General features: G+C 33.8%; 2 protein-coding genes across 5 annotated transcripts in view; both read left to right on the forward strand.

Moving 5' to 3' along the window:
• The first annotated feature begins 7092 nt into the window (after positions 1-7092).
• LOC147077785 (gastrulation defective protein 1 homolog) lies at positions 7093-10206 on the forward strand. The gene has a single exon (XM_085960787.1). It carries the CDS (start codon positions 7304-7306, stop codon positions 9251-9253), a length of 1950 nt encoding a protein of 649 aa, XP_085816913.1. The 5' UTR covers positions 7093-7303; the 3' UTR covers positions 9254-10206.
• A 1417-nt stretch (positions 10207-11623) lies between these two features.
• Positions 11624-27076, forward strand: part of Dyb (Dystrobrevin) — a 73543-nt gene continuing 58090 nt past the window's right edge. For all 4 annotated transcript variants that reach the window (XM_085960819.1, XM_085960820.1, XM_085960821.1 and 1 more), the window contains exon 1: positions 11624-11743. The gene's annotated coding sequence lies outside the window, so the exon portion shown is untranslated. The remainder of the gene's footprint in view (positions 11744-27076) is intronic.

Here is a 27076-nt window from a genome sequence, read left to right on the forward strand (position 1 = left end):
ATAATAATCCCAATGGACTTAATTCATAATGATGAAATGGCAATCGCAGAACTGTATGTCCGCAACTCCGTACGAATTCTTCCATTTGATATCCAGAGAACTTATTTCTTATGTTTGCAACTATTTCTAACAGATCTTTTTTCAGCAATTCATCTTTAAATGGTACTCTTTTCGCTAACAGCCACTCTTTTATCTTGTCTCTCTGCCATGTTTTATCGGGTATTGGATCACTCCTCCATCGTTTGTGTGAAGAATTATCTACAACAATTACCGAAGACGGTGGTAAGCTAGGAATTAATCTATTTTTGACCCACTCTTCAAACCTACCGCATTCTGTAATTTCATTTTGTTGCGTTAAAGTTTTGTCATATAAATAGACAAGATCTCCATCTTTGATAAAGCCGTTTTCATTTCCTGCTTGTATAATGACATATTTAACGGTTTGGCACTTTGGTTCTAATTCCACCGCTGTAATATCTCGAGGCAGCATATCATTATTTTCTGATCCATTAGTTTCTCCAGGATTTATTTTACCAACAGCTTCTACGAGAGTTTCTCCCGTGTAAATAATATTCCGCTTCTCACTTCTCAGCTGACGTATATCTTTAAGATAACTATGTCTTGCACTAATAAGTTCTGGCTTTTCGATATACATAGCCTGTTTACCTTTCTTTTCATAATTGAACCCCATTTCATTTAAAACTTTGTGAAGTGTTGATCTTTTAAAATTTGGAAGATCCGGATCGACATTTACAATTGACATAATTGAATTAAGAGTTAACGAAAGGTTCTTGAAGAGACAGTCGTGAACTTTACTTCTGATTATACTGCGGATAAAGTCGTCATACTTAATAAGTCTACTGTTTTTGTTAATTTGTTTCCTAGGTTTAGTTTTTGATGGTGATTTAAATGGACCGTTTGCGGCTTCTTTCCGTATTCTGAAGACAGTTTGCGTTGAACATCCTGTGGCTTCGGCTGTGTCCTCAACTGTTCTGCTTACAGACTGTTCAGGATTTTTGCTGCGCAGATAGTTGAATACATTGAAGATAATTTGCTTTTCCTTTCCTTCCAATTTCTCTCCACTTCTCCGCTTTACTATGTGATTCTTACTTTTTGTGCAATTTTCTGGAGGTAGAGCCTCCATTATAGAAATATTAAACTAATATCTGAAACAAAGATTTGAACTGAATAAGTGACAATGCACATGATACACATAGTTGAATCAATATTGTACATGGCAAAAAGTGGTTTGCCCTACAACTGAATAACTAGCGAGAATTTGATTTCTATAGAATATTTTTGGCAGGGAAATTTGAGTAAGTAGATATGCAAAGTTATACTATGAAATATTTTTGTACTGCGTCGTGGTTAAATTTTTAAAATACTGATAGATTACCTACATTATTATGCATAGGTTTTTTATTACAAGTCACAAAAGAGCATTCATTGTGTACGCATAAAATCCTAGTTTCTTAATACATGATACGTACCTATAAAATAAACAATGAAAAACTTCACAGTTTGGGCAAGTTTTTCTTCAACATCTTAGTAAAAAGAACTCACTCTTGGTTTCTTGTATTAAATTAGTTTTTTGGAGGTTTACATTTAATAAATAACACAATATATCTGCTGGTTATTTTGTAGTATGTTGCTTGCACGTCTCAATTTTTAATTCCATTATCAATAGTGTTCGAAATTATTATTGATATATCATTTTATTATGCCGATGTGCCAAACGTAAACAAAGTATGTTTGTTGTCAATTATTAGAAAAGTATATTAGTCTATGATTATTAGCATAGACATCGTATACAGTGTATAGCCATATACTTGAAATAATGGAATATACGATCATAGATAATATAACGCTATTGATGAAAAGTTGAGGGTAATTAAACAATGGGTGGGAATTAATCGCACATTGCAATAATCAAAATTCACAAAAAAAATAACTTTCATTTGGAAAGTAGTTTTCACATATATTAACTGATTTCACAAATAAATAGATGAAATCACATAAAATAGTTTGTTTCACAAAACAAAAATCATAAATCACTCATTGTAAATATAAATTCAATTTTGACAACTGCACACATTTGTAAAATTGTTTTCACCGATAACTAATATATCCCACAAAGAAAAGGTAGAAATTCACAAATGTCAAACTAATAATTGTACCAGCAATACAATTTATTAGAAGGCAATCGCAATATAAATAGGTATATATTCGTGCTGCTATCGTTCATAATATATTATTTGATGTAAATCTACAACCAATTAACACCACCTAGGTACCTATATCTTTTTCGGTTCATCGATATAAATTTTGGTAAATGTGCCGCAGATGCCGTCATGAGATTGTATAACTATGTTTTTTGAACCAAACCTAATCTAACCTAACCTAACTTAACCCAATCTGACATGACCTGACCTGACCTAACCTAACCTAACCTAATGACACACACATGATTTTCCGCCCCTGTGGGGGGCGCTCCCATAAGGAGTAGTGCTCCCCAGCCGCTCGGTCTGACCCTGGTAGTCAATGTGCCACCGGTGTAATGATTACGACCCTCGACAAGGCCGAACAAAAACATACGAAATATGACATATATGTATAAGTCCCGCAGTTTGCTCTGGCAGGTCCCGCTACTTCCCAGGGTGAACTGCGGATGTATAAGTCGGTCACGGACCATGTATATATAAGGTAAAGTGTTATAGGATTAAATTTGAATTAGATATATATTGGATAAAGGGGTTAATTAAATTAGATTAGATGTAATATAAGATTTGATTTGTTATTATAATAGGTATTGTAAATTGTAAATTAATATGTAATGCAAGGGTTAACGAGGTAATAAAGGGGGACTTATGGATGGGCGTTAGTAGTATATAGTAGTTAAAATAATTAAGATAATTAAGGAATTAATGCAATTTAAGTAATATTAATATTAATCATATTATGTACATCGATATCACTATATGTTTGGTTGATAGACTGACATCCGTCAACCTTATATAAATGTGTAGCATATGGCGGTATCGGTTTTGAATTGGTAAGAAATACGACCACCCCTAACAGATAAAAAGGAAGATTATTAAATCCAAAGGCAGTCTGTTTTGTCACTTGTGGGTTCCGGAGGTCGCTTCGGCGACGCTCGTTGTCCCGGGACCCTCACGACCACGTCTGCATAACTAATTAGAAATAATTAAGTTAATGTTAAATAATTAGTTAATAATAATCAAGTTAATTTTTAAATAATAATATTCGAATTAATTTTTAATCAATCAGTAATAAATGTGGTTATTTTTGTGACTTCGGATATTAGTTGACTCTTGTTTATTGAGACTTCGAACTGTGAACTTCGAATATTAATTGATTTGACTTTTTTCTTTTTTTACTAATTGTGGTGTATGGATAATAACAATAAATCGAGTTTCTTTTAATTATTATAACCTTTGGGACTTTCGTTACCAGTGTGAATGATACCTTTGGACTATAATCCTTGATGAAGGAATGCCATAAGGCCAAACATATTCTAATAACAATAAAATACGAGTTCTGAAGATTTCATCTGGTGTTTAATTGACTTTGTGCCCCGTGACTTCTTGGTTACTCCACGTCCATGAGGTTCCTGCCTGTTCCTCCATATTAATGAACCTCCACTTCCAAGTGCCTGAGCTAGTCAGGAAGTCGGAGGCCTTTATTTGGCGCCCAACGTGGGGCGCCACGATGTAGGCCTCCGAATCCTCGGCTAGCTCCGGGCCTGGAGTGGAGGTACATACAAATTCTTGGAGAGCAGGTAGGCACTTATTATAGTTATTGAAACACAAAGTTACTATGGTATATGCTAATTTATTAGGACCATAACCACAATCACGTCACAATATTTATTAAATGTCTAATTTAATTAATTACAGAAAAGTCAGAAAAAGCACTTATTATTATAACTTAAGATTTAATATCTTATTATTATCTCTACGCTAACACCAGCGAGATTGCGCGAGCGAGGGACCTTGTTAAGAAAGGTTGAGGACCGGGTCCAATGATCAAAAAGATAAAAAAATGCGCGAAAAAAAACGGCTAAGTCAATGGATGGCACTTCGCCCGCGATCTGTCAGAGTGACAGTAGGTATTGAGTATAGGTATCGACCAGTAGGTATTTGTACCTTGGCGAGTACCTCCTCACAAGTCTCGGCGACTTGTATGTAAAAATGTAGATAAAATCACGCCGCTGACCTTCGCAGGTTCAGGGTCGTAAATGCGAGCGAAGACTGATATTGAATTTAATAATTGGGGGTTTATATGCAAATCTGCCCGATTTCATCCCTTAGCTCAACGTTTTGAGGGTGACAAAATTAATTAACGGTTTCCTTACGAGATTGGCGGAAATTGTACAATGACTCATTACCCGCGAAACCTACGCAAGGACCGACTAAGTAAAAGTATAGGCGCAAGGCGGCGCTCGCCGATGGGCGACGTCGCTCGCGCGTCACTTACATACTTCGAGTACCTGTCAGTACCGAGAGTGTGCAATTGATGTAGCAGTACCGCATTGTTTCTGGGCCAGCCCCACGAAAAACGCACCTACGAAGGCGCGCGCGGCATCGACGGATTCGTGGTTGAATTGCCTATCAATACAGCACACCCCCTCCGCGGTGGCGCTCTTCATGGCTGAGGGAGGGGCGTTCGCGCGGCGGCCGGCTTTACGGGCTCTAGCGGCGCGAAGGTACCTCTCACTCAGAAACAAGAGTACTACAAAGTTAGCCTGGATGATAGGGCGTCATATGCCAGTAGTTAAATTGGCATATTTGTGGCACCAGGCCTACGACAGCGCATATCAATCCTTCGGCCAACTACCGTTGGGGGGTCCAACTTTGAGGCGCCCCGACGGCCTGAATACCTACTTGACGTTAGTCTAAGAACATGAACTCGGTAGATTGTTAATCTGACTACAAAATGGATGCTTAATATTAAATAATATCAAGCGGGGAAGTTACTTTATTTGAATATATAAATGTGCTGGTCGCGCAATCTTTCTTACATTAACAACTAATATAGCTCGGTGTCGCCACAGGCACATACTTACGACTAGTTGACGGATGTTATTCCGTCAACCAAACATATAGGCAGTAATAATTGCTTAGTACATACTCATACCTCGCCGATCAAAGATTTCCCGCACTTTATTCCAGTACGTGGTCTCCTTGATCGACCAAAATCATTGATCCGATTCTCCCGTCGCGCGTGAGCGTGATGCCGTCATACACGCGAGCGAGAGGGGCTCTGTCACTGCAAAGCGAGCAAATTCGTATCGCGAAATCGATTTCTACACATACGACAGAGACGCCGTCGTATGTCAGAGCAGGAAAGCTGCCAGAATACCGATTCGGAAACGCCGCGCGCGGAATAGCCGCGGATATTAAAAATCGAATTTAATATGAAAATTAATTACGCGGGATCGTGATTATAATCGGATCGATGATTGCCCTACGTGTTGCTATGCTTTGTGATTGCACATATGTACAAATGGAAGCTTTCGCAACAGGCCTATGAGCATATGTTAACAATTATTGTGCCGTGTACGCGCGACGCGTAGCGACATCGAACTATATACCTTAACATTACATACATCTTAACTACCTTAATTATTATATACCATTAACGCCCATCTATAGTCCCCCTTTATTACTTTGTTATCCTTTGCATTACATATTTTTACATTTACCTATTATATTACAATTACATATTTATCTTACAACCAAATCATATTTTATATTTAATTTAATTTAATTACCCCCTTATCTAGACGTATATTTAATTACCATTTTAACCTTCTAACCTTTTACCTTATACCTATACGGCTTAACCATCCACAGTTCACTCTGGGAAGTCGTGGGACCTGTCAGAGCAAACTGCGGGACTTACACATATGAAATATTTTGTTCAGCTTTGCCAAGGGTCGTCATCATTCCATCGGTGGCACATTGACTACCAGGGTCAGACCGAGCGGCTGGGGAGCACTACTCCTTATGGGAGCGCCCCCCTCAGGGGCAGAAAAACCTGTCGGTGACACTAACCTAACCTAACCTAACCTAGCCTAACCTAACCTAACCTACCCCAACCTATTATTACCTAATATAGGTAATCTTAGTTTGTGATATTGATGCATCAAAATGTATGAGCTTTTCAAATTTTAAATTAACAATTATTGGATCGGAAAACCTATGCGCTGACAGAAAAAGTTGGGTATTTATTATAATTGTCTACATGGAATAAACTGTTTTCGTAAATCATAAAAGTTCATGATGGTATCTGCGAAACAATTACCTACGTTTTAAATAACGTCATTTTTTAAATGGGTAACTTTGTTTTTAAATAGGTTACTTATAGTATTATTTGAATCTGAAAGTAGGTACCTAATACATACTAATGTTTTGCCTAAATATTGTTTAAAATCATTTAACCTAATTTTCTTAGTGTTTGTATTCTTTCACGATTAATTAGTTACAACAGTATATTGATACGTGAAGACTACTTTTTCCTTAGAGTAAATCGATCATTTGAGAGTTGTAGTTGATTTGTGAATATCATCCATTTCCGATGTGACAAACATCTTTTTAAATATTGTCGGCGCTTTGTGAAAACAGTCTATTCAATTGTGCGAATATATATTCCCCTTAAACAATTCATAAATATAAGGACACGCGGAATGATAACAAAAATTTGAGTTTTAATAATCATAGTACAGCATGTTTCTTTCGACCGTGTCCGATCCTAATAGGATCATATGGGCCCCAGTGGGGAGGTTTGTATTGACAGATTTTTGTTTTTTTTACGAGAAATGGATGTCAGCCACTTGCTCAACCTATTAGGTCCATACTCTGACTCAAACACAAATTGAAAAAACAATATGTGTACTTGTCATACCAAGGGTTGGAACCTGGGACCCAAAACGCAATAGGCCAACGCTTAAGCCCCGCGGCCGACGTGAGTGTATGTTTGGCTGGTTTTAAATTTAATTCCTTTCAAGGATTTAATTACAGAATTGGAAAAATTATTATTGGGCTTGGCAAGATTTGTTAAATTATTTTCACAATTTTGTCTATGATGCATTGGCTGTCAAATATCGATGCGACAAAATAACGATTTCTTTATGTATGATCGTTGAAATAATTTATATATTTTGTTCATTGTTTCAACTCAATAAGAAACCAAAAATAAATTTAAAACTATGGTTTACAATTTGAAGCAATAAAAACACTAAATACTGTCCATAACCTAAAATATTATACAGGTACGCAAAATGAACAAAAAAGTGATTTCGTTTGGAAAGATAGCCCTCCCCCAAATAAATAAAATTGCCGAAAATCAAGAACCATCCTCATCAAAAGAAAGCGAAGGATTTGGAACGTTCGGCAAAAAAATTCCTACTGCTGACGAAGATATAAAAAATATCACCGCAGATCTGGAAAGTCAACATGTAGAATCAGTAATGGGCATACAAGGCTTCGGCAAGAAAGCCAAAACTTTTGATCTAGATCAAATAATCGCACAAGTCAAGAAAACTGCCCGGCTAATCGTGCCCAAGCCCGTAGAGCCGACGGATGATGAAGACGATGATGAATTGATAGGTCCGTCACCCCCGCAAGAATTGATCCAAGAAAGTACTGACAATGCTAAATCTGATAAAAAGGCGAAAACCAAAAGCGCTGTTGAAGATGGCAAGGATCCAGATAGTTATGATGAATTAAGTGACTCTGATGAGGATGAGGATACACTGATCAAAAGAATTCCTTCTAGTCATGAAGTCAAAATGGATCACGGTAGTAAAGCAGTTGTTGCAGTGGCGGCTGATCCATCCGGCGCAAGATTATCAACCGGTTCTGTAGACTATGAAGTCTGCTTTTGGGACTTTGCCGGCATGGATATGTCCATGCGATGCTTCAGAACTCTCAGACCTTGTGAAAATCATCCTATTAAATGTTTGCAGTATTCTGCTACCGGTGATACAATATTAGTTATCAGTGGAGCAGCACAAGCTAAAGTATTGGATCGAGACGGATTTGAAAAGATTGAATGCGTGAAAGGTGATCAATATATTGCAGACATGGCGAAAACTAAAGGACACACTGCATCACTCAACAGCGGCTGCTGGCATCCTTATATAAGAGAAGAATTCATGACATCAGCTCAAGATGGAACGTTGAGATTGTGGGATGTAGAAAAACCCAGAGAACAAAAGTCCGTTATAAAACCAAGAGCTCAGGGCGGTGTTAAAACAAACCCTGTAGCTTGTGCGTATTCCCGGGATGGTAACACCGTAGCCTGCGGATGCTTTGATGGCTCTATTCAAATGTGGGATCATAGAAAAAATTATGTCAATACATGCATGCTGCTTAGAGGCGCGCACCAAAAACAAACTGAAATATCTTCTCTTAGTTATTCTTACCTCGGTAACTATATTGCTACCAGAGCTTGTGATGATACTTTGAAATTATGGGACTTAAGAGCTTTCAAAAAACCTGTACACGAAGTTGGTGATTTGTTCTCACGATATGATAGCACAGACTGTATGTTCAGCCCTGATGACTCCATGGTAATAACCGGCGAATCATTGAAGAAAGGACAGAAAGCTGGCCGAGTTCTATTCTATGAGACAGCCACGTTCAATTTGGTCACTGATATTGAGGTCACTGATTCCCATGTCATTAAGACAATATGGCACCCGAAATTGAATCAAATATTCATCGGCTGCGGAAACGGTACAGTTAAATGTTTCTATGACCAGAATAGAAGTATTCGAGGAGCGAAACTATGCGTTGTTAAGACTCATAGGAAGAGAGGATCAACCGAAGTCGTCAGTGGAACGCAAGTTATAACACCGCATGCCCTGCCACTGTTCCGTCAAGATAGAATAAAGACTAACAAAAAACGAATTGAGAAAGATAGAATGGATCCAATGAAATCAAGACGACCTGATCTGCCAATTACTTCGGGTCAAGGTGGTCGTGTAGCCTCGTCGGGAGGAACTCTCAGCTCTTATGTAATAAGGAATTTAGGTCTGAGTAAGCGTGTTAATGATGAACAGGACCCCAGAGAAGCAATTTTGAAATTTGCAAAAGAAGCTGAGGAAAATCCTATCTGGATCGCACCCGCTTATGCTAAAACACAACCAGTTCCAATATTTCAAGAGGATGAAGATACTAGTAACGCCACAGATGAAGCATCTAGTTCTAAAAAGAGGAAACTTTAAACTAATTAATATACACAGTATATAAAGCATCGTAGCCGTCTTCTGAGGAGGCTTTATAACAGAGTTTTGTTAATTAGAAATACCTGTAAGGTCATTCACTCGACCTATGTTATGGATCCAAACATAGATTGAAAAAAAACAACATTCCAATTTGTCAGATACAGGATTTGAACCCACGGATTTAGAAGCAGATATTTAGCTATTACATTACCATGGGCTTTTGTAAATATGATAAATATTACACCATAAGTACAATAATGGTTTGACCATCGTTAATAATGATGGTTACATTCATAGTGTGAATAATCTTTGTTTCAAAGAATTTTCTCACAAGCAGTATTACGTTATTTCTACATAAATCACAACTGTGGTCGAATATAATGTATAATTCTACATAATATTAAAATGATCTGTTTATGTAAATGACATTGAAATGGTTACTTGTAAATTGTACGTATTCCATTTCGCCGTGTCACAGTTTACTGTGAACTGTCAATGAACGGAAAGAAAATAAAAGAGATAAAAAAAATTACGTGTTCATGAAGCATTACAGACAGTAATGTTACAATTTTATTAGATTCAATGAATTACATTAATTTGATATTGATAGGTATGACTACATACTTACAATCACCTACTTGCTAACCTACTTTTGAGTCATTCAAAATTTTGTATAAATACATACGATGGCATTGTATTTCTTATTTACTTACCTACCTATTTTCTTCTGTCTTTCCCTTGTGGTTTTTATTACATATTTGTTAAGTGTTTTATTTAGACATGAATTTGATCTCAATGCTATACGGCCGTATATTTCCGATACAACAGGTCACTGTGAACTGTGATACAGCCAACTGCATATGTACAATTTTCCGGACAAGATTCGAAATATAAAATGTTCCACAAAAATATAATAATTTATGTTTTATTTCAATAAACTCTTTATATTCTTCGTTGTGAGATTTTTTGTTTTGTAAACCTCCGAATCCCAATATAAACCAAAATTTACTACATGAACTAGATGTACCTTATAAATTATTATTTTATTCTGTAAATAAAAACAATTTACAATGCAGTAGTTCATAAAATCATATTAGTAATAATTATTGAGCATTAGGATTTGTAATATGGTTTAAAAATAGCCTGATGATGAGTACCTCCGCTACACGGAAGTACATTGGAACATGTATATGCTGATAGCAATTGAAGACACATCCACATTCCATGTAGTGGAGGTACTCAGCATTTACCCACTAACCAAATATTTTTTTCAAAATTGGTTTTTTTTACCCAGTTTCTCAAAAGGTTACCGATCACTGATGTAGATAGTGTTTGTTACTTTTTAAAATTAAATTAAACCCTAAATACAAGTTATTAGATAATAGTCAAAAATATTCAATTATTTATTAAATATCTAAAATTATGCAATTAAACCATACACAATTTTAGATATTTTATAAATAGAAGAATATTTTTTATCGTCAATTTGTTTAGTCTTGTATTCACTTATTAACATATATTTGTCTTACTAAGGTTAAAAATATAAATTAATAATTTTAGAAATACATATTAGTAATAAAATAAAATATAAAAATATTTGTCAGAAGTTGGATTCGAACCCATGCTAAGAGAACTTCAATTCAATTTTTATACAATTACTGCAGCCTTAGCGTACGGCCTCAGTGGGCAATGTAGGAATGTAAAAGTATTGTGAAGAGGATAAACAAAAAATAAAGCTTTAATTCTTCTTAATAGTGCCAGAGATAGTGTCGAAATAATATCACTGTGCAAAAATCACGTGACAAACATGCAGCGCTTTGACATAAAAGCCGCACTTGTAGACTAAAATTTTGGTGTCATTTTTATTTTTCATATACATAGTTTGAACATTAATACGTGAATGTGCAGAGATGAATATTCATCAATAATTATTAATGTTATATGTATCACTGAAATATTATTAGAAATAAATATTTCCTAACAACTCTGCCAAAATTATTTTAGGAAAAGATGAAAATGTGATTCAATTGTTGATTACTATATTTTTTGAAACATGAATTATGTAGGTACTTAATGAAAAAACTAAAAATAATAATTTGGCACTATTATGTTATAACCATTTGTAATTATTTTTAGTTAGATTCGTTGAGTTTTCAATAGTCCAACTAGAGATATCATAATTTATTGCTTTTTTTAATTCATACCAAATGATATTTGGCGAAAAATTCATTGATATTTTTCCAACGGCGAAAATTGGTATTTGGATTTTAAATATCCCGCTTTATTGATGGTGAACGCATCCTTATCCGCCCACGTACTTCGCGTTCGCCACTCGGCGGCAGAATACATACGAACGTAGCCGAAGACGAAGACGGTCAAAGATGGTGTCCGAAATGTCATCTCGCAGGTGGATACTGTGATGTTTTTCTTGTGATCGTGCTTCATTGAAGAATACGCCGACATAATACCGACAACTATAGCTCAAACTCGGTACGTCCAAACTATTTTAATTCATCTCTTAACTGTCAAGTGTGTATGTTTTCAGAAAATGCGGCGATCTCACGTTCATTTTGACAGGTGAATAGGTGTAGCTGGGATATAATAGTAAGATTTATCGCAAATCGTTCAGTAGTATCTTATCCAGTCTTGTTTTGCAGTGACCGTGCGGCTAGATAAACAGTCTTATCAGTTATAATTTATTAGTTATCTTTCATATCGTGCACTGGCGCTAATATTATGGTGTAGACATGTTATTTGTTTTCATAATTTAATCGGTACGTAGCGCGTATTATTGTACAAGTTTTCCATCTTTGAATCTGGCATAAGAAATCCGAAAGATTATCATTTTTTTTATAAAATACAATTAACGCATGTGATTTTACCTCTCGCAACGGTGTGAAACTTTAAATTCTTTTGGTATGTACATAATTGTTTCTAATCTAACCATTGCTTATTGTAACGTATGACAGTAATGTTGCACAAGGTGTGTGAACATTATTACTATTTTATCACAATATTTTTGTTATTTATGACCATAACGTCATATTATTTGCTACATCTGAAGGTTGTTTCTAGAATTCTGTACGATGATCTGAAACAACTGCATTCAAAATTCTGCTGGAAAGAAATTAATTGTCATTTTGAATGGAAATACAGTTGTCAAATATTTTTTATATCATAAAACTACTCAAAGATTAGATAAATAAATTGGTCGTTGTGGGTATTTTTTAAATGTTATTATAATTTCAAATTGTTGTTAATTTATTACCTCATAAAGCTTATCGAATTTCAATGGCTCTGTTTGTATTTCTTATAATATAAATAGAAACAAAAGTTTACTTAACCTTTTATCAAATATTTGATTATTATTAGGTACCTATGTACCTATTAAAAAAAGAATTTACAATTAAATATGTCATTTACATATGTGAAAATAATAATATAGGTAATTTGAATTCTATGTAAGATACCTATACCTACCTATCTTATTTTATTATAGAGACTTTTAAATTTATTAACCTAATTTACTGATAGATTTACTGATACATTGCCTAATGAGTACTGTTGTGGCAATTAGTTATATATTATGCAGTTTTTGCAGTTTTTTTAGATAATATCTTCCAATAAATTTTCCTATTAAGTACTTAGTAGGTATATTCTATGATGTAGCAAAAGCATAAAACTACATAATATTATTCTGTTGTACCTAGTTATCAACGAAAAAAGAGATGTCTCTGTAACATTATTTATATTAAGTATGTACATCATTTAAAAATGCAATATATTTTATATGTCAAAAGAATTAGAATGCAAACATTATGATAATGAAATCAACCACATATTAAAAGAAAAATAGTGAAATAATATTAAAAAGGGATGCTAATTATTTTTATTTTGGTTTAGGTACATTTTCTACCCTTACGGATTTCAAAACTATATTTTTTGCTCTCTAGTAAATTTGTGTACCAGATACCTATATGGATATGACAATATTTGTTATCACAGTAGGTACTATAATAGATCTCTCTCTTCTTGGTCGTGCACTCATGGCTGAGGATCGTGACCACATTTGAATTTCGCCATCCTTTGAGCGACCAAGACTTTCCATCCTTCTCTCAGGGCAGAATGGGTAGTGCCCCCCAGTCAGCTCTTTTACTTGATCGCTCCATCGCGCAGACACTCTTCCTCTGCTTCGCCTTTCCTGGAGGCCACCCAAAACTACCAGTCTTTCTAGGTTGTCCGGTCCGCGCCTGATAATATGTCCAAAAAACTGCAGAATTCTTCTCAGACATATTGTCGAGAGCCGTTCCTTTATCTTCAGTCTGTCAGTCAACTGGTGGATCTATAATACTTCTAATTTATAATGAAATAGTCAGAAGACAGTATATTTAGGCAAGAAAACATGGAGTCACTAATTAGGTACGAGTACTATTTAATTTATAATTGACTACCTAAGTAAGTAATTATTTAATTAAACTCTTTTTTACACATGATTTCAGAATGCATTATTTTCTATTGAATACATAATATGTAATTTTTCATAGAACCTTAGAGATAAGTATTAGAAATATTTTTGAAGAATAACATTTGCGCTGAATCTGACTTGAACCCATATAACCATTGTAGAGACTGTGTTTTATTGACTTAGTTACTGAAGTCTAGTATAGACCACTGGCGAAGGGTGCATGTTGAAGGTAGATAGGCTGTGGTAGATAACTAAAAAAAAGTCTTTAGTATTTTACTAAACATTAAAATATTATATTTTACCTTTTTATAATAGATATTACACGATTAAAATGATAACAGGCACTAAAATAGATGTTTAAAAAAAGTAATGCCCAACTGTGATTCGAATTCAAACTAGAAAATTTGTACTGTCATGATAATTAAGCGTTTTGACTGTAAGACTATTCAGCATCAAGTCCTGCACGCGTAATGAATATATATTTTTACAAATATTACATTGCTATATGCACTGGAGGGTCTGTTTCGTTAGGCTTAAATACTTACAGCCTTATATCACGTGATAGAATGACACTGGTTTTGACATTGTGTGTGTGTTTTTTACAATTCGTATGTAATCGTATGTATATTGTGTTGTATGCATAATATGCTCAAAATTATTTGGAGCCTTTTTTAATTGTACTGCCATTTATTCTATTTTTTTTATTCTTTCACCACAACAGGCCAAGAGGCCCAATGATGGTAGTGTAGTGAAACACTAGTGTGTTTATTTATTAGTAGAAGTGAGCTTTGCAAAAATCACAAATATATTATTATGACCTCACCGGGATCGAACCCGGAACTCCCGGATCAAAGGCCAGCGCCTTACACACTGCAGTATGAAAGCCATCATATCTGTTTACGTATCAGTGCCACATGCATGTCCGTCCGGTCTTGTCATGCAAGCGAGCAATCAATTTATAATACATATGATAGACAGACTTTAAAGACAGATTTCAGACAGATTTTAAAATGTTAGCAGGCCATTAAAAAATATTTTTTTTATTATATAATCCATATTGAGGAATTATTATTAACTTATACAGTTTATAGTAATTTAATATCAATAGCTATTTACAACTCTCATGCTTATATTATATTTTTTTGTATCATTATGAAGATATTATGATTGCATTCTCTATTTTACCACGTTTTTATTAGCTCGTATTCTTGTTTGTCCAGTACAAATTTTTTCTTGTTCATCCAAGATTTGTATTGGAAGATTGAAGATTTTTAACTAACTTCCCGACTAGCTAGACATCATTTGAAACTTTTAGAATATATCAGAACACGATGCCAATGCATTCTTTTGATACTTTTAGCCATCTTTAAGCAGAATTGAATTCATTTTCAGTTAATTTTGTTTTGTATGGAAAGTTATTTTGGAAAAAATTCGTAAAAAGTAAAACACTATTATTAGTTGCTAAGGGGGTCCTAGCAACTAAATTATTAATATATACATGCGTTACTATGGAAATCAATATGAAATGTCAAAATGACATTTCAGTATTCTATATTTATTCAGTATTTCTATCAAGTACAAAAAAAAGTATTTATTAATACATAGAATTGTCAAGTTTATATGATTCAACAGAAAATTTAAAAACATGGTATATAAAAAGTTCTTTTTATCTTGTAATTATTTATATGTAAGTATTGTTTAATTGCACAACTAATCTCGATTACTAGAAAAGTCTGGTGTCTCACATAAATATGAATCATCATAGTAATTGAATGGAACTTCTTTGTTTTCTTGCCTCTTTTAAAACAAGTCACTCCGAAAATACATATTTATCATTTACCTATAATAACTGGATCGGTACTATCGCTCATTCATTTATTTTGTTTGGGGGGGGGGGGGGGGGTTCTGGTTCAGACCCCAGGAACAGAAAAAATTCAAATTATTTAGGTAAATAGAATATTACTTTTTCGTCAGGACCTCATGTCTGAGGATTGTGACACGGATAATTTAGTTGTCGAACAGCCTTCTCAACGGGTCGGCCAACATTGGATGCAACCATCTAGGCCAGGGGAGGGCAAACATGTGGCCCGCCATCATTAATTGTACTTCTGATTACGAATAACTTTTTTATAATTTTTTTAAAAATATTGACAATAGATTAAAATTTGAAGAATTTGTTGTTTCGTAAATGTATTATCTCAGTACGTCTTCCTTGCGTCTCGTCTCACACTATGTAACCACTATGTTCTACGTTGAACATCGATTTCAATAGATATTGATAGTGTACCGACAGAGCTACAATTTGAGATTATTGATCTGCAGTGTGACACTGATTTAAGAGAATTGCATCGTCGTGAAGAAATCATCAAATTTTACAATGCCCTTAATTCAGTCAAATTCGACCAACTTAAAGATTATGCAAGAAAAATGTTCGTTATTTTTGGATCAATCTATGTACGTGAACAAACATTTTCGATCATGAACTTCAATAAAATTTCTTTACGATCAAATATCTCCGATGCCCATTTACAAGCAGTTTTGAGAATATCAACTACAAAATTTATATCTGAATTTAAAAAAATGTACAACAGTTTCATTCTTCGCATTATTTTTTTGTAATTTTTATTTTTCGTGATAATAAATAGTGTATATCTAAAAATGGTATTTTAATTGCGGCCCGGCGCTCATTTTGAATTCTTGAATTTGGCCCTCCATCCAAAAAGTTTGCCCCCCTCTGATCTAGGCCATCCAATGTTGGCTTTATTAATTATAACCGATAACCACTCATCGATGCGACAGCTCGCAGTAACTCGTAGGTAATTATATCTGCAGTCTAGGTATTTATTGCTAGACTGGGTATGCAGTTGAAGTGACAATGTATAGTAGGCAGGGTAAATCTGGAAGTCAGTAGCTCCTGATAGATTTTGTTCACTTGAACACCTCCTCCACCCGCTACCTTAAAAATCAATAGTAAATTATTATTATGTGTGTATTTTCGAATGCCCCCCCGAACCATATTTTATTATTATTAACATACTTATATATTATTTCTTTGTGCGAGCCTGGTCGGAGTATTTTGTTAAAAAAATAACAATACACCATTACCTGAGTTTATATACTTTTGAGGTTTTATTTGCCATTGATTGTGTGGGTGATTCAATCAAAAGGCCTTTGAATAAATTTTAAACCACAAACTATAATCATAGAAATTACCAAAATTTGTGAAGTTGGGAGTGCTGGGTATTCGTAATTATTGTTTATTTATTATTTTTGGTATTTTGTAATGAATACCGACATGAGTGGGAGTGCCATTTATTTTATACAATCATTTCGTTGCCCACATCAGTCTGCCTACAGTCCAATAATTGGATTTTGCAAGCAATCACCGATATTCAAGAATTTTTACTATTTTTTGATGTTGAGATTCCACAAACAATTTTAATTAATCCGTGTAATAATATTTATAACATTCAGATTGTACACAATTATACTGTATATAAAAAACATACTGGATTAAATTATTACTAATTTATAAAATATGATTATTTCTGAACACAGAACAGATTAATAAATATAATTCCGATAGGCTATACCCCAATACGCTAAATTTTGACGCAGGGTTTTGAATGTGTGAGTGTCGTACGAAAATTAACCACATGGACGTGCACTAGTGTGTGTTGCACCCTTCAAATATGCCAATATTGAATTAGCGTCAGTGCATACACCGAGAGCAGTAGTCAGAACGAAGGACAAGCGTATTCTTGACACGTGGATTCAATAACAAATATACATAATATACTACGCTACGCCTAATTAGTATCATCTGCGAAGACACTTATTAGTTGTTATAAGTGATTATTTAGCGCTTACGTTCAAAAATAAATGGCAAATATTATTAATTAATAACATCATAACGATCACCGTGAGTCGTGACATGTAATGAAATATGCAACATGATAATTTTATTGATAACGCAAAACCGAATTAATGATTTTTGCACCCAATTGGATGAGTTAAAAATGTATAGTATCTAGCTATAATAACTATCATAAAGAATTATGCGCTTCTCTATACCAAAAATAAAATTGTATGTTTGAAAAAAGAGGCTCGCGAGTAATATTATGCTACTGACGGCGGTTTTATCTTTCTGCTGGTTTAGTTTTTCTGTCAGTGATATTGATGTCTTTTTATAATACTAAAGGTGAATTGTAATTCAACTTTTTTCTTTTATCGTGTTAACTGTTAACAAATTAATAAAAAAAAAATGTTAATTAACATCTAATTTAAATCTGACATTAGTTTTAAATATGTATCAGTTCACATCAATGTGCTGCAAGTGCCTTGGATACAATAGTTAAATTACTAGAAATACATGAATTTTTCATGGTGGAACTGCATTGTATTACTGATTAATTTAATAAAACGCATTTTTTTTGTACTTATTCCACTTTATTATTTAATAAATTTGGAAAGGTTTCATCCGCCTCAAAGGGACATTTTCAACTGATTCAACCACAGAGGTGCCAGATGAAAAATTACAAAAGGAGGGCATTATGGTAGATAATATGTGATACCACAGAACAGATACTAAATAGAATTCCGATAGGCTATTTACCAATAAAGAACATTTTGACGCAGGGTTTTGAATGTGTGAGTGTCCTATGAAAATTAACCACGCATTATAGACGTGCAATAGTGTGTGTAATACACCAATATTAAATGAGCGTCAATGCATTAACCGAGAGTAGTTGTCAGTATTCGACGTATGACGTATTCTTGACACGTGTTTACATTTATTCCGTATCCTTCCTTACTCGAGATCGGTTGCCTGTTTCTCCTTACCCGTTAGGTATTTCGGTTCCCATTATTTCTGAGTTCCCTGATATATACAGATTTGAAATGACGTTTTGAACGTTTCGACGTTTTGAATGAGCTAATGAAATCGTTTATTTAATTTATATTGTTCTTCTGTTGCCACCCTTTTTTGAAGGTCACTTGAAGGTTGAAACCACAGGTTTTTACGTCATAAAATGCAGCGTCCAGTACCAGTTTTCGATATGAATTAATCATCATTTTCTATAAACAGCCTTATTGAATTGTAAGTAGGTATACGCAATGACTAGCACTACAATATAAATTCACAGTTGTCTGCCGCGGCCTGAATAATAGTGGGACTTGACATAAGTGACATATTACGTTACTCATCGCTTACCTCCCTCCAACAGGGACTCTTCGCCACTCGTAGATATGATTCTGTTCGTCCGAAATTTATATAATTTATTTAACATTGAAATGATTATTTTATTGAGATAACTGGCGATTTCAACATGTGAATGATAATGATTTATAAATTACACAACTCACTACAAATACAGAAGAAAAACTAGTTTTTGGTTACATCATTATGCCTACCTCTCCCATATTAGCAGTGAATATTGTAATAATATATTGTGTTGTATAACAAAATAAAATAAGAAGACACCTTACCTACTACTTACCTACTACTATTGAGTCACCGACTGTTTATTTAGGTAAAAATAATTTATTTAATTTAGATATTGTGATTTAATTCCTATCGAGCGAGTGATTACTCGTATTATTTTTTTAATGCGAGCTTCGCACGTGAAATGTATTTATGTAACACGGCAAAGTAATCGGTTCTGTGTAGGGACTGCAATACCGGTATTCCAGTATATATCAATACCAAAATACCGATTTTTAAAATCCAAAATACCGAAATTTTCGGTATTAAACACTCGTTTACGTTTTTGACGGTGAATTTAATGTTATTTCTTCATTAGTTTATACACTGTATTTCCTATTCAATTGTGCTGATAAAATACAAAATATTGACTGAATCCAACATAGGTGAAATAACAATAAAACACAATTCATTAAATATACCCATTTATAGAGCTTATTTACGCTCAATGAACTAGCCTCTTTGAGAGCTTTATTTGAAATTTTTAATATATTCATATTATTTGTAAAAATCACCAATTCTACAATATTGCGATTAATACATATTTTTAAATGTCACCATAATGCAGATAGGTAGGTTTTTTTTCTATAAAACAATGTTTTAAAGAGATTATAATAGCTATATTTACTGATAAGTAGGTACTTATGTTTTAAAGAATACCGGTATTAATACCAATCCCTAGTTCTGTGCACTATCAATATATCCGTTGTATAAAATCGGGCCTATACTGCACTGTCTTACACGGACAATTACTGGACTCAATTATCTAAATTTACTCTGAGAACTCGTGTAACCCCGAAATCCTACCAATATTATACGTAGTGATAGGAGTTCATTCCTTATTGCAGTAGCTGAAAAGTGAGTTCTTCACTAATATGAATTAAAAACGAGTCTCTCGGGTCCAAATGATGTTAATGACAATGTTTACTCGACCGTAGCACTCGAGGTAAACCAGCTCCGTGTCCGGCAAATTGTACCTACGTATATATTATCGCCAAAAACATTTGTATCCATTACTTGTTGGCAGAAGAGCATTGAGAACAGATGACACTTTTATCGAATTTCGTTTCGCCGTGCCTAAATTTGTACGAAATTTTAAAACGTTTATTTGAAATACGAAGTTTATTTGAAGTCTACCTATTACACCTGTAAAGGTTGTGAACGAGAATTTTCCAACCATTTTATTTTATTTAATTATTTTCAAAATAAATAATTACTTGTATTGCCGAGGGTTGAAATTATTACCGACTTGAGTAAATCAACTTCAAAATTAAATGTACCTACAATAAGTCATAATATTTACGTTTTTGGTGTTTGAAAAGTCAGGTCAAAACATTCATATTTAATTACGTAATACGTTGTTTATGAACATAATAACAAAAATTTAGATATCATGTCAATGGGATGTAAGTACCTAGGTACCTATTCCAATATTAAGAATGAAATGCTTATAACTTTTCATATATTTTTGAACCATTTACGTTTAAATGTATATATGAAAAGTGCTCCTCACTCATGTTTAATCATAATATTGTCACTTAGCATCTTAATTATCATTCAATTTGTGTTTATAATACTAATACTCGTTAAACTTTTTTACGAAATTCATCTCTCATGCTTCGTAAACTGTGGTTTGTTGCTTCGCCAATATTTTGCTTATAAATTGGTGATTAAAATTCAATATATTCGGTATAAGATATAAGGACATGATTGAATAAAAGATTATACTGCCTATGTAAGTATAGTATAGGTACTTCCTACACATTCTCTTACGGTGGTTCACGTGGAACTGTTAATCTGAGGAATTCATGAAATGCGCCTCGTGAGTCTTTATGAAACTGTTAAAAGTTAATTTTATTAGAGAATATGTATAAAATAATATAACAGTATAGTTACTATATCAGGGGGGCAAACTTTTTGGATGGAGGGCCAAATTCAAGAATTCAAAATGAGCGGCGGGCCGCAAGTAAAATACCATTTTTCGATTTACACTATTTATTATCACGAAAAATAAACATTACAAAAAAATTAAAGAGAAGAATGAAACTGTTGTACATTTTTTAAAATTCATGTGTTAATTTTGTAGTTGATATTCTCAAAACTGCATGTAAATGGGCATCGAAGATATTTGATCGTAAAGAATTTTTATTGAGGTTCATGATCGAAAATGTTTGTTCACATAATATATAGGTTGATCTAAAAATAACGAACATTTTTCTTGCATAATCTTTAAGGGGGGACATGCTCGTCGAAGGTCAAAATTGAGTTTTTATTGTATTTTCAAACCATGATCCTGGACACTCCTTAAACGTTGTAGATTATATATTTATATAATTTTGAAGCCTTATTATTCTTTATAGTTATTTTAAACATTTGATGACTGCATAAAGTATTTTTGTTACATAAAATAGTATTCTTTTAAACCTCTCGCTCTAATGTTTTAGAATAAAGTCATATTTTGGTACATAACTGTGCAGTGGTGTTAAGATTTTTTACATATATTAATTTTTAAACGCATTTATAAAACTATTAGCATAATTTATTACGAGATAATTTTTGTAAAATATTCACGATAAAAAATTATATTGATAATCTCTGTGATCCCAAATTTGACAAGAATTAGGCATTTTATTATTCAAAAAATCGGCAAGATTAACACATTTGAAGATAATTCTAAAGATATTTATTATAAGCTATGTCCTTGACCATTCAAGTGTGATAATCATTTTATGAATAATGATTGCTTTATAATAATTACTAACCTAAGAATAAGGTAGTGTTTTTTTGAAATACGCCATTTCTTTTGTCATTCCCTAGTAGTTAAGCTACAACATATGGCCGTAGCCATAAATTGACAAACTATAATTAAAGTAGGGAGTAAAATTATGTTAACGCGCGTGTTTGAACATGTACCCAACCGAATTTTTTTTAATTTTTTTTTAAACGGTACATGTTCAAACACGCGCGTCAATATCATTTTACTCCCTACTTCAATTATAGTTTGTCAATTTATGGCTACGGCCGTATGTTGTAGCTTAACTACTAGGGAATGACAAAAGAAATGGCGTATTTCAAAAAAACACTACCTTATTCTTAGGTCAATAATTATTATAAAGCAATCATTATTCATAAGATGTTTATCAAACTTGAATGGTCAAGGACATAGCTTATAATAAATATCTTTAGAATTATCTTCAAATGTGTTAATCTTGCCGATTTTTTGAATAATAAAATGCCTAATTCTTGTCAAATTTGGGATCACAGAGATTATCAATATAATTTTTTATCGTGAATATTTTACAAAAATTATCTCATAATAAATTATTCTAATGGTTTTATAAATGCGTTTAAAAATTAATAAATGTAAAAAATCTTAACACCACTGCACAGTTATGTACCGAAATATGACTATATTCTAAAACATTAGAGCGAGAGGTTTATAAGAATACTATTTTATATAACAAAAATACTTTATGCAGTCATCAAATGTTTAAAATAACTATAAAGGATAATAAGGCTTCAAAATTATATAAATAGATTATCTACAACGTTTAAGGAGTGTCCAGGATCATGGTTTTAAAATACAATAAAAACTCAATTTTGACCTTCGACGAGCATGTCCCCCCTTAAGTTGGTCGAATTTGTCTGAATTAAGGGCATTGTAAAATTTGGAGATTTCTTCACGACGATGCAATTCTCTTAAATCAGTGTCACACTGCAGATCAATAATCTCAGGTTGTAGCTCTGTCGGTACACTATCAATATTGAAAATGGATCGCGTACTATTGCTAAACAAATTTAAATCTTTTGTCAATATTTTTAAAAAATTATTAAAAAGTTATTCGTAATCAGAAGTACAATATTAATGATGGCGGGCCGCAAAAAAATACCCGGCGGGCCGCAGTTTGCCCCCCCCCCCCTGTACTATACCATTCACTAAGCATCATTGAGGTCGATGATAGCAAGATCGATGATCTTACAAGCTATCTTCTTCTTTTGGTGGCGTCTTCTATCGAATGTTGCAATAGGTACTCTCCATATCCTGGGTGAGTCGCACCAAATCCCAACGCTTCGGACATTGAGCCACTTACGAAGGTTGCGTAGTCAATAGAATCTCTTTCCACACACTCTTCTACTTTTCTCGGCAGTTGGAGTCAATTATATTTCTCATTGCGGAAAATATGACCGAAGTATGCATTTTTTTTTTGCGTTTGATAATTGATTTTTGGTTCCCCATCTCCACCCGTTATATAATATGTACAGCCGTGGACATGCAGGGCCGTCTTCCATGCCGCTTGAACGTATCTGAAAGAAAAGATTTTACGTGCTCACTCTGCTATCCCGATACGGAGCCGCACTGAATTGATGTAACAACCATGCACCGTAATGCTTAAAAATACGTTATCGTGTCTTATTGGCTCATCTTAAAACCTCCTTTTTGGTACTGTAATCAACCCTGGATATCTTCATGGTACGCTGATACAGTCACATATCGAAAACCTCCAGTCTTGTTATTGTCTGTGCCTTTAACATCCAGGTTTCGACTTTATAGACCGGCACTGTTATGATATGGCACCTGCAGGCCTATGTTGGTAACTGGTGATATGAAGTCACCCGACGACATGACGTAATTGTGACGTAAGCCAATACATGCTCGAGGCAAGCCGCCCAACGCACACTGCTCACCATAGATATTATTATGCTGAAACACCTATTTGCGTATGGGGACAATGGATAACGCCAGTATTTTAGTAGCGTTAATTTCTCGAATGCTATTATCACTCCGTTAGTACGTCACAATGATGTCATGTCGACCGGGCGACTTCAACTCGCAAGTTCTAACATAAGGCCCCTGATCGCCCTCCATCGAGCTATGTACAAGCTATACCGCGTGCTTTTGGGTCTGGGGGGGGGGGGTGTTGCAGGTCTTTCCGTTATTCGACGATTAATAATCGTGAATCTCAAAGGATAGGTATTAACATGCCGGCTCTAACAACCGTACGGATAAATAACATTACACACTTCGATAATGTATCAATGTGTTAATAATATAAATCTACACCAATATTTTTTTTGAGTATATTCGCCATTACCCAACAATTTCGTAAGAAATCGTACATATTCAGTATATTTTAATATTAATTAGGTATCGGTTTTGAATCTTTATTTAACCACAGCGCGGCGCTATTAGTTTTAAACAATTTTTAGTCAGTATTACAAACTAAAATGCCATACTATTGATAATTAATATCACTGTGTTTACGTTGCAATTTCATGACCTTTGGACCAGTGGCGTGCGGTGACTTTTGAGTCTAGAGATTCTGTATATAATATTCCTAATGAGTGTTTTGTAACTAATTTAATTTTAGCATTCGGCCGATGAAGTAGTAGGTATGCTGTGTCTTAGGTAGCTTTGATATATTCTGAAAATATTTACATAATATACAAGTAGGTATATAACTTGAAAGTAAAGTCTACAAAATAATAGCACAATAAAAAATATCGATTATTTCTGGGAGTGCAACGCATCTCCAGCATATATGGACCGCACGCCACTGAATTTGCACTATTTATTTTTTAAGCAATTGCAACATAAGACTTATTAAATGTTAAATTCTTTTATTAAGGAAAGATAAAAATCAAGATGAATATGCATAGTTAAATAGGTAATAATATATTAGTATTAAGTCTTCGCCATTGCATAAATAAAACGTCGACATGTCATGCTTTTAATTAATATCTGTGGCGCTCCCAGCATGTTGTCGCCAAAATGAAGAGAAGTGTATTTCTGTGCCAAATTGCTGCAGATTATATTATGATTTATCATTCAGCAGTATATCAATAATATTTTGTTGATCCCTGATGTCAACATATTGCGAAAGATAACTGAGTCTGAGTAGATTTAAGGCGAATTCTTCACTGAGCCTTTTTTAAAGAGGCACCTAGCGGAAAAATACGAAGCTTGCAATTTGAGACATTTTTTTGATAATTTACAATTTCAACTGTATTAATGAATAAATATGTATCTGAAGACATTAAAAATAAAAATATTTTTTATTTTAAGTCAAAGACAAACTTACAATTGTAAAAAATGTAATAAAATGTGGATTTGTTCTATCGGTCCGCACCCTATTATTACATATATTTTATGGTCATATTTATTATTAAAATTTAGTTTATTAAGTTTTCTAAGCATCACCTAAGCGATTTTTGACAAATTCATAGTTTTAATATTTTTTATATATATTTTAAAAAACATCGATTTTTATAAAAAATATAAATGTGTATAACTTGAAATCCTTTTTATTTATATCAAATCAATTATTTTTATAAATATAAATAAAATATTTATATTAATATAAATAAAAAGGATTTCAAGTTATACACATTTATATTTTTTTTATAAAAATTGATGTTTTTTAAAATAGATATAAAAAATATTAAAACTATGAATTTGTCAAAAATCGCTTAGGTGATGCTTAGAAAACTTAATAAACTAAATTTTAATAATAAATATGACCATAAAATATATGTAATAATAGGGTGCGGACCGATAGAACAAATTCACATTTTATTACATTTTTTACAATTGTAAGTTTGTCTTTGACTTAAAATAAAAAATATTTTTATTTTTAATGTTTTCAGATACTTACATATTTATTCATTAATACAGTTGAAATTGTCAATTATCAAAAAAATGTCTCAAATTGCAAGCTTCGTATTTTTCCGCTAGGTGCCTCTTTAAAAAAGGCTCAGTGAAGACTTCGCCTTAAGCCTTTTCACACATTGCGGTGCGAAACGGAATTTAGCTGCATCGTGTTTCCGACTACCGCTGGTTACCGGCCGCACTGACCTTAGATTTGCTTAATTACCGAACGATAGAAATGCAGAAGTTTTTTTAATATATAGGAAACCACCTTATCTGGGAATTACGTGATCATGGTGTGTAAAACTCCCACCTCCGCAACCGTTATGTATATGCAGCACGTCATACGCGGCCGCCTAACATAACCCTTACGTGTGCCAGATCAAAGAATTTAAGCCCTCATTTTTGTCCCGAGCAGAGTCGCACGGGACTGGTGATGCAACCTTGCACCGAAGTGCGAATGCATGATGTTAATTTATATGGCAACTATCAGAGTGACTTTAATTTGAAGAGTCCCCGTACGCTCTGGCGAATCTAGTAAAGGCCGCAAAATTGGCCTCGGTTCTCCTCTGGGAATGTTCGAGAATGTAATCCGAAAGGGAAGAGAAGCTCAAGTCGATCCGACCAGGCCGAACCGTCGGACCTGGTCGCCACAAAGGCCAACTATAATGCTTTAAAAAATGCGGTGTCTTATTGCGGTCTTGTTAGTATATCCGTATTGTTTTAGCTTTGTTTTTACATATTATATGTAAATTAATTAGAATCATTTATTTTTCTTAATTTTCCGTACTCTTTTCTCTCATGGGCACCTTTATTAGAAAGTCTCTGTAAACTCAGTCAAAGTACACTTGAGTGCGTGGCAACCTCAGTCTTGGGCATCTGATCCTGAGACATTCGCAGACGTGAACAACTACTGATGCTTCACATCCAAACGTAAGGCATGCTGATACGCTCGGTTAAGACCGAGTGTGGTGCGGGGAGGGTTTGTTTTGAGGGAACTATTAGGTAGTCACGAAAGATAACACGTGTTGCTGAATAGCCGAATAACCCAACACACAGACATTCGAATGGACAACTACATAATCTCAACTCAGAAATACTAGCAGAGTTGCATTTACAAAGCCAGCAAACTGGATCACCGTCGAAACAAACCTGATAAAAATCATCTTACATAAAGTGTAAATGTTTAGTGCATTCGTCAATTATTATAACTAAAAGCGACTCGCGCGC

Source organism: Rhyacophila brunnea, unplaced genomic scaffold, assembly GCF_057557595.1.
Source record: "Rhyacophila brunnea isolate RB1 unplaced genomic scaffold, BYU_Rbru_1.0 scaffold_12, whole genome shotgun sequence".
Taxonomy (NCBI): domain Eukaryota; kingdom Metazoa; phylum Arthropoda; class Insecta; order Trichoptera; family Rhyacophilidae; genus Rhyacophila; species Rhyacophila brunnea.

What these genes read in the sequence shown, in the direction of transcription:
- LOC147077785 (XM_085960787.1), top strand. Translation starts at nt 7,304, where the DNA reads ATGAACAAAAAAGTGATTTCGTTTGGAAAGATAGCCCTCCCCCAAATA.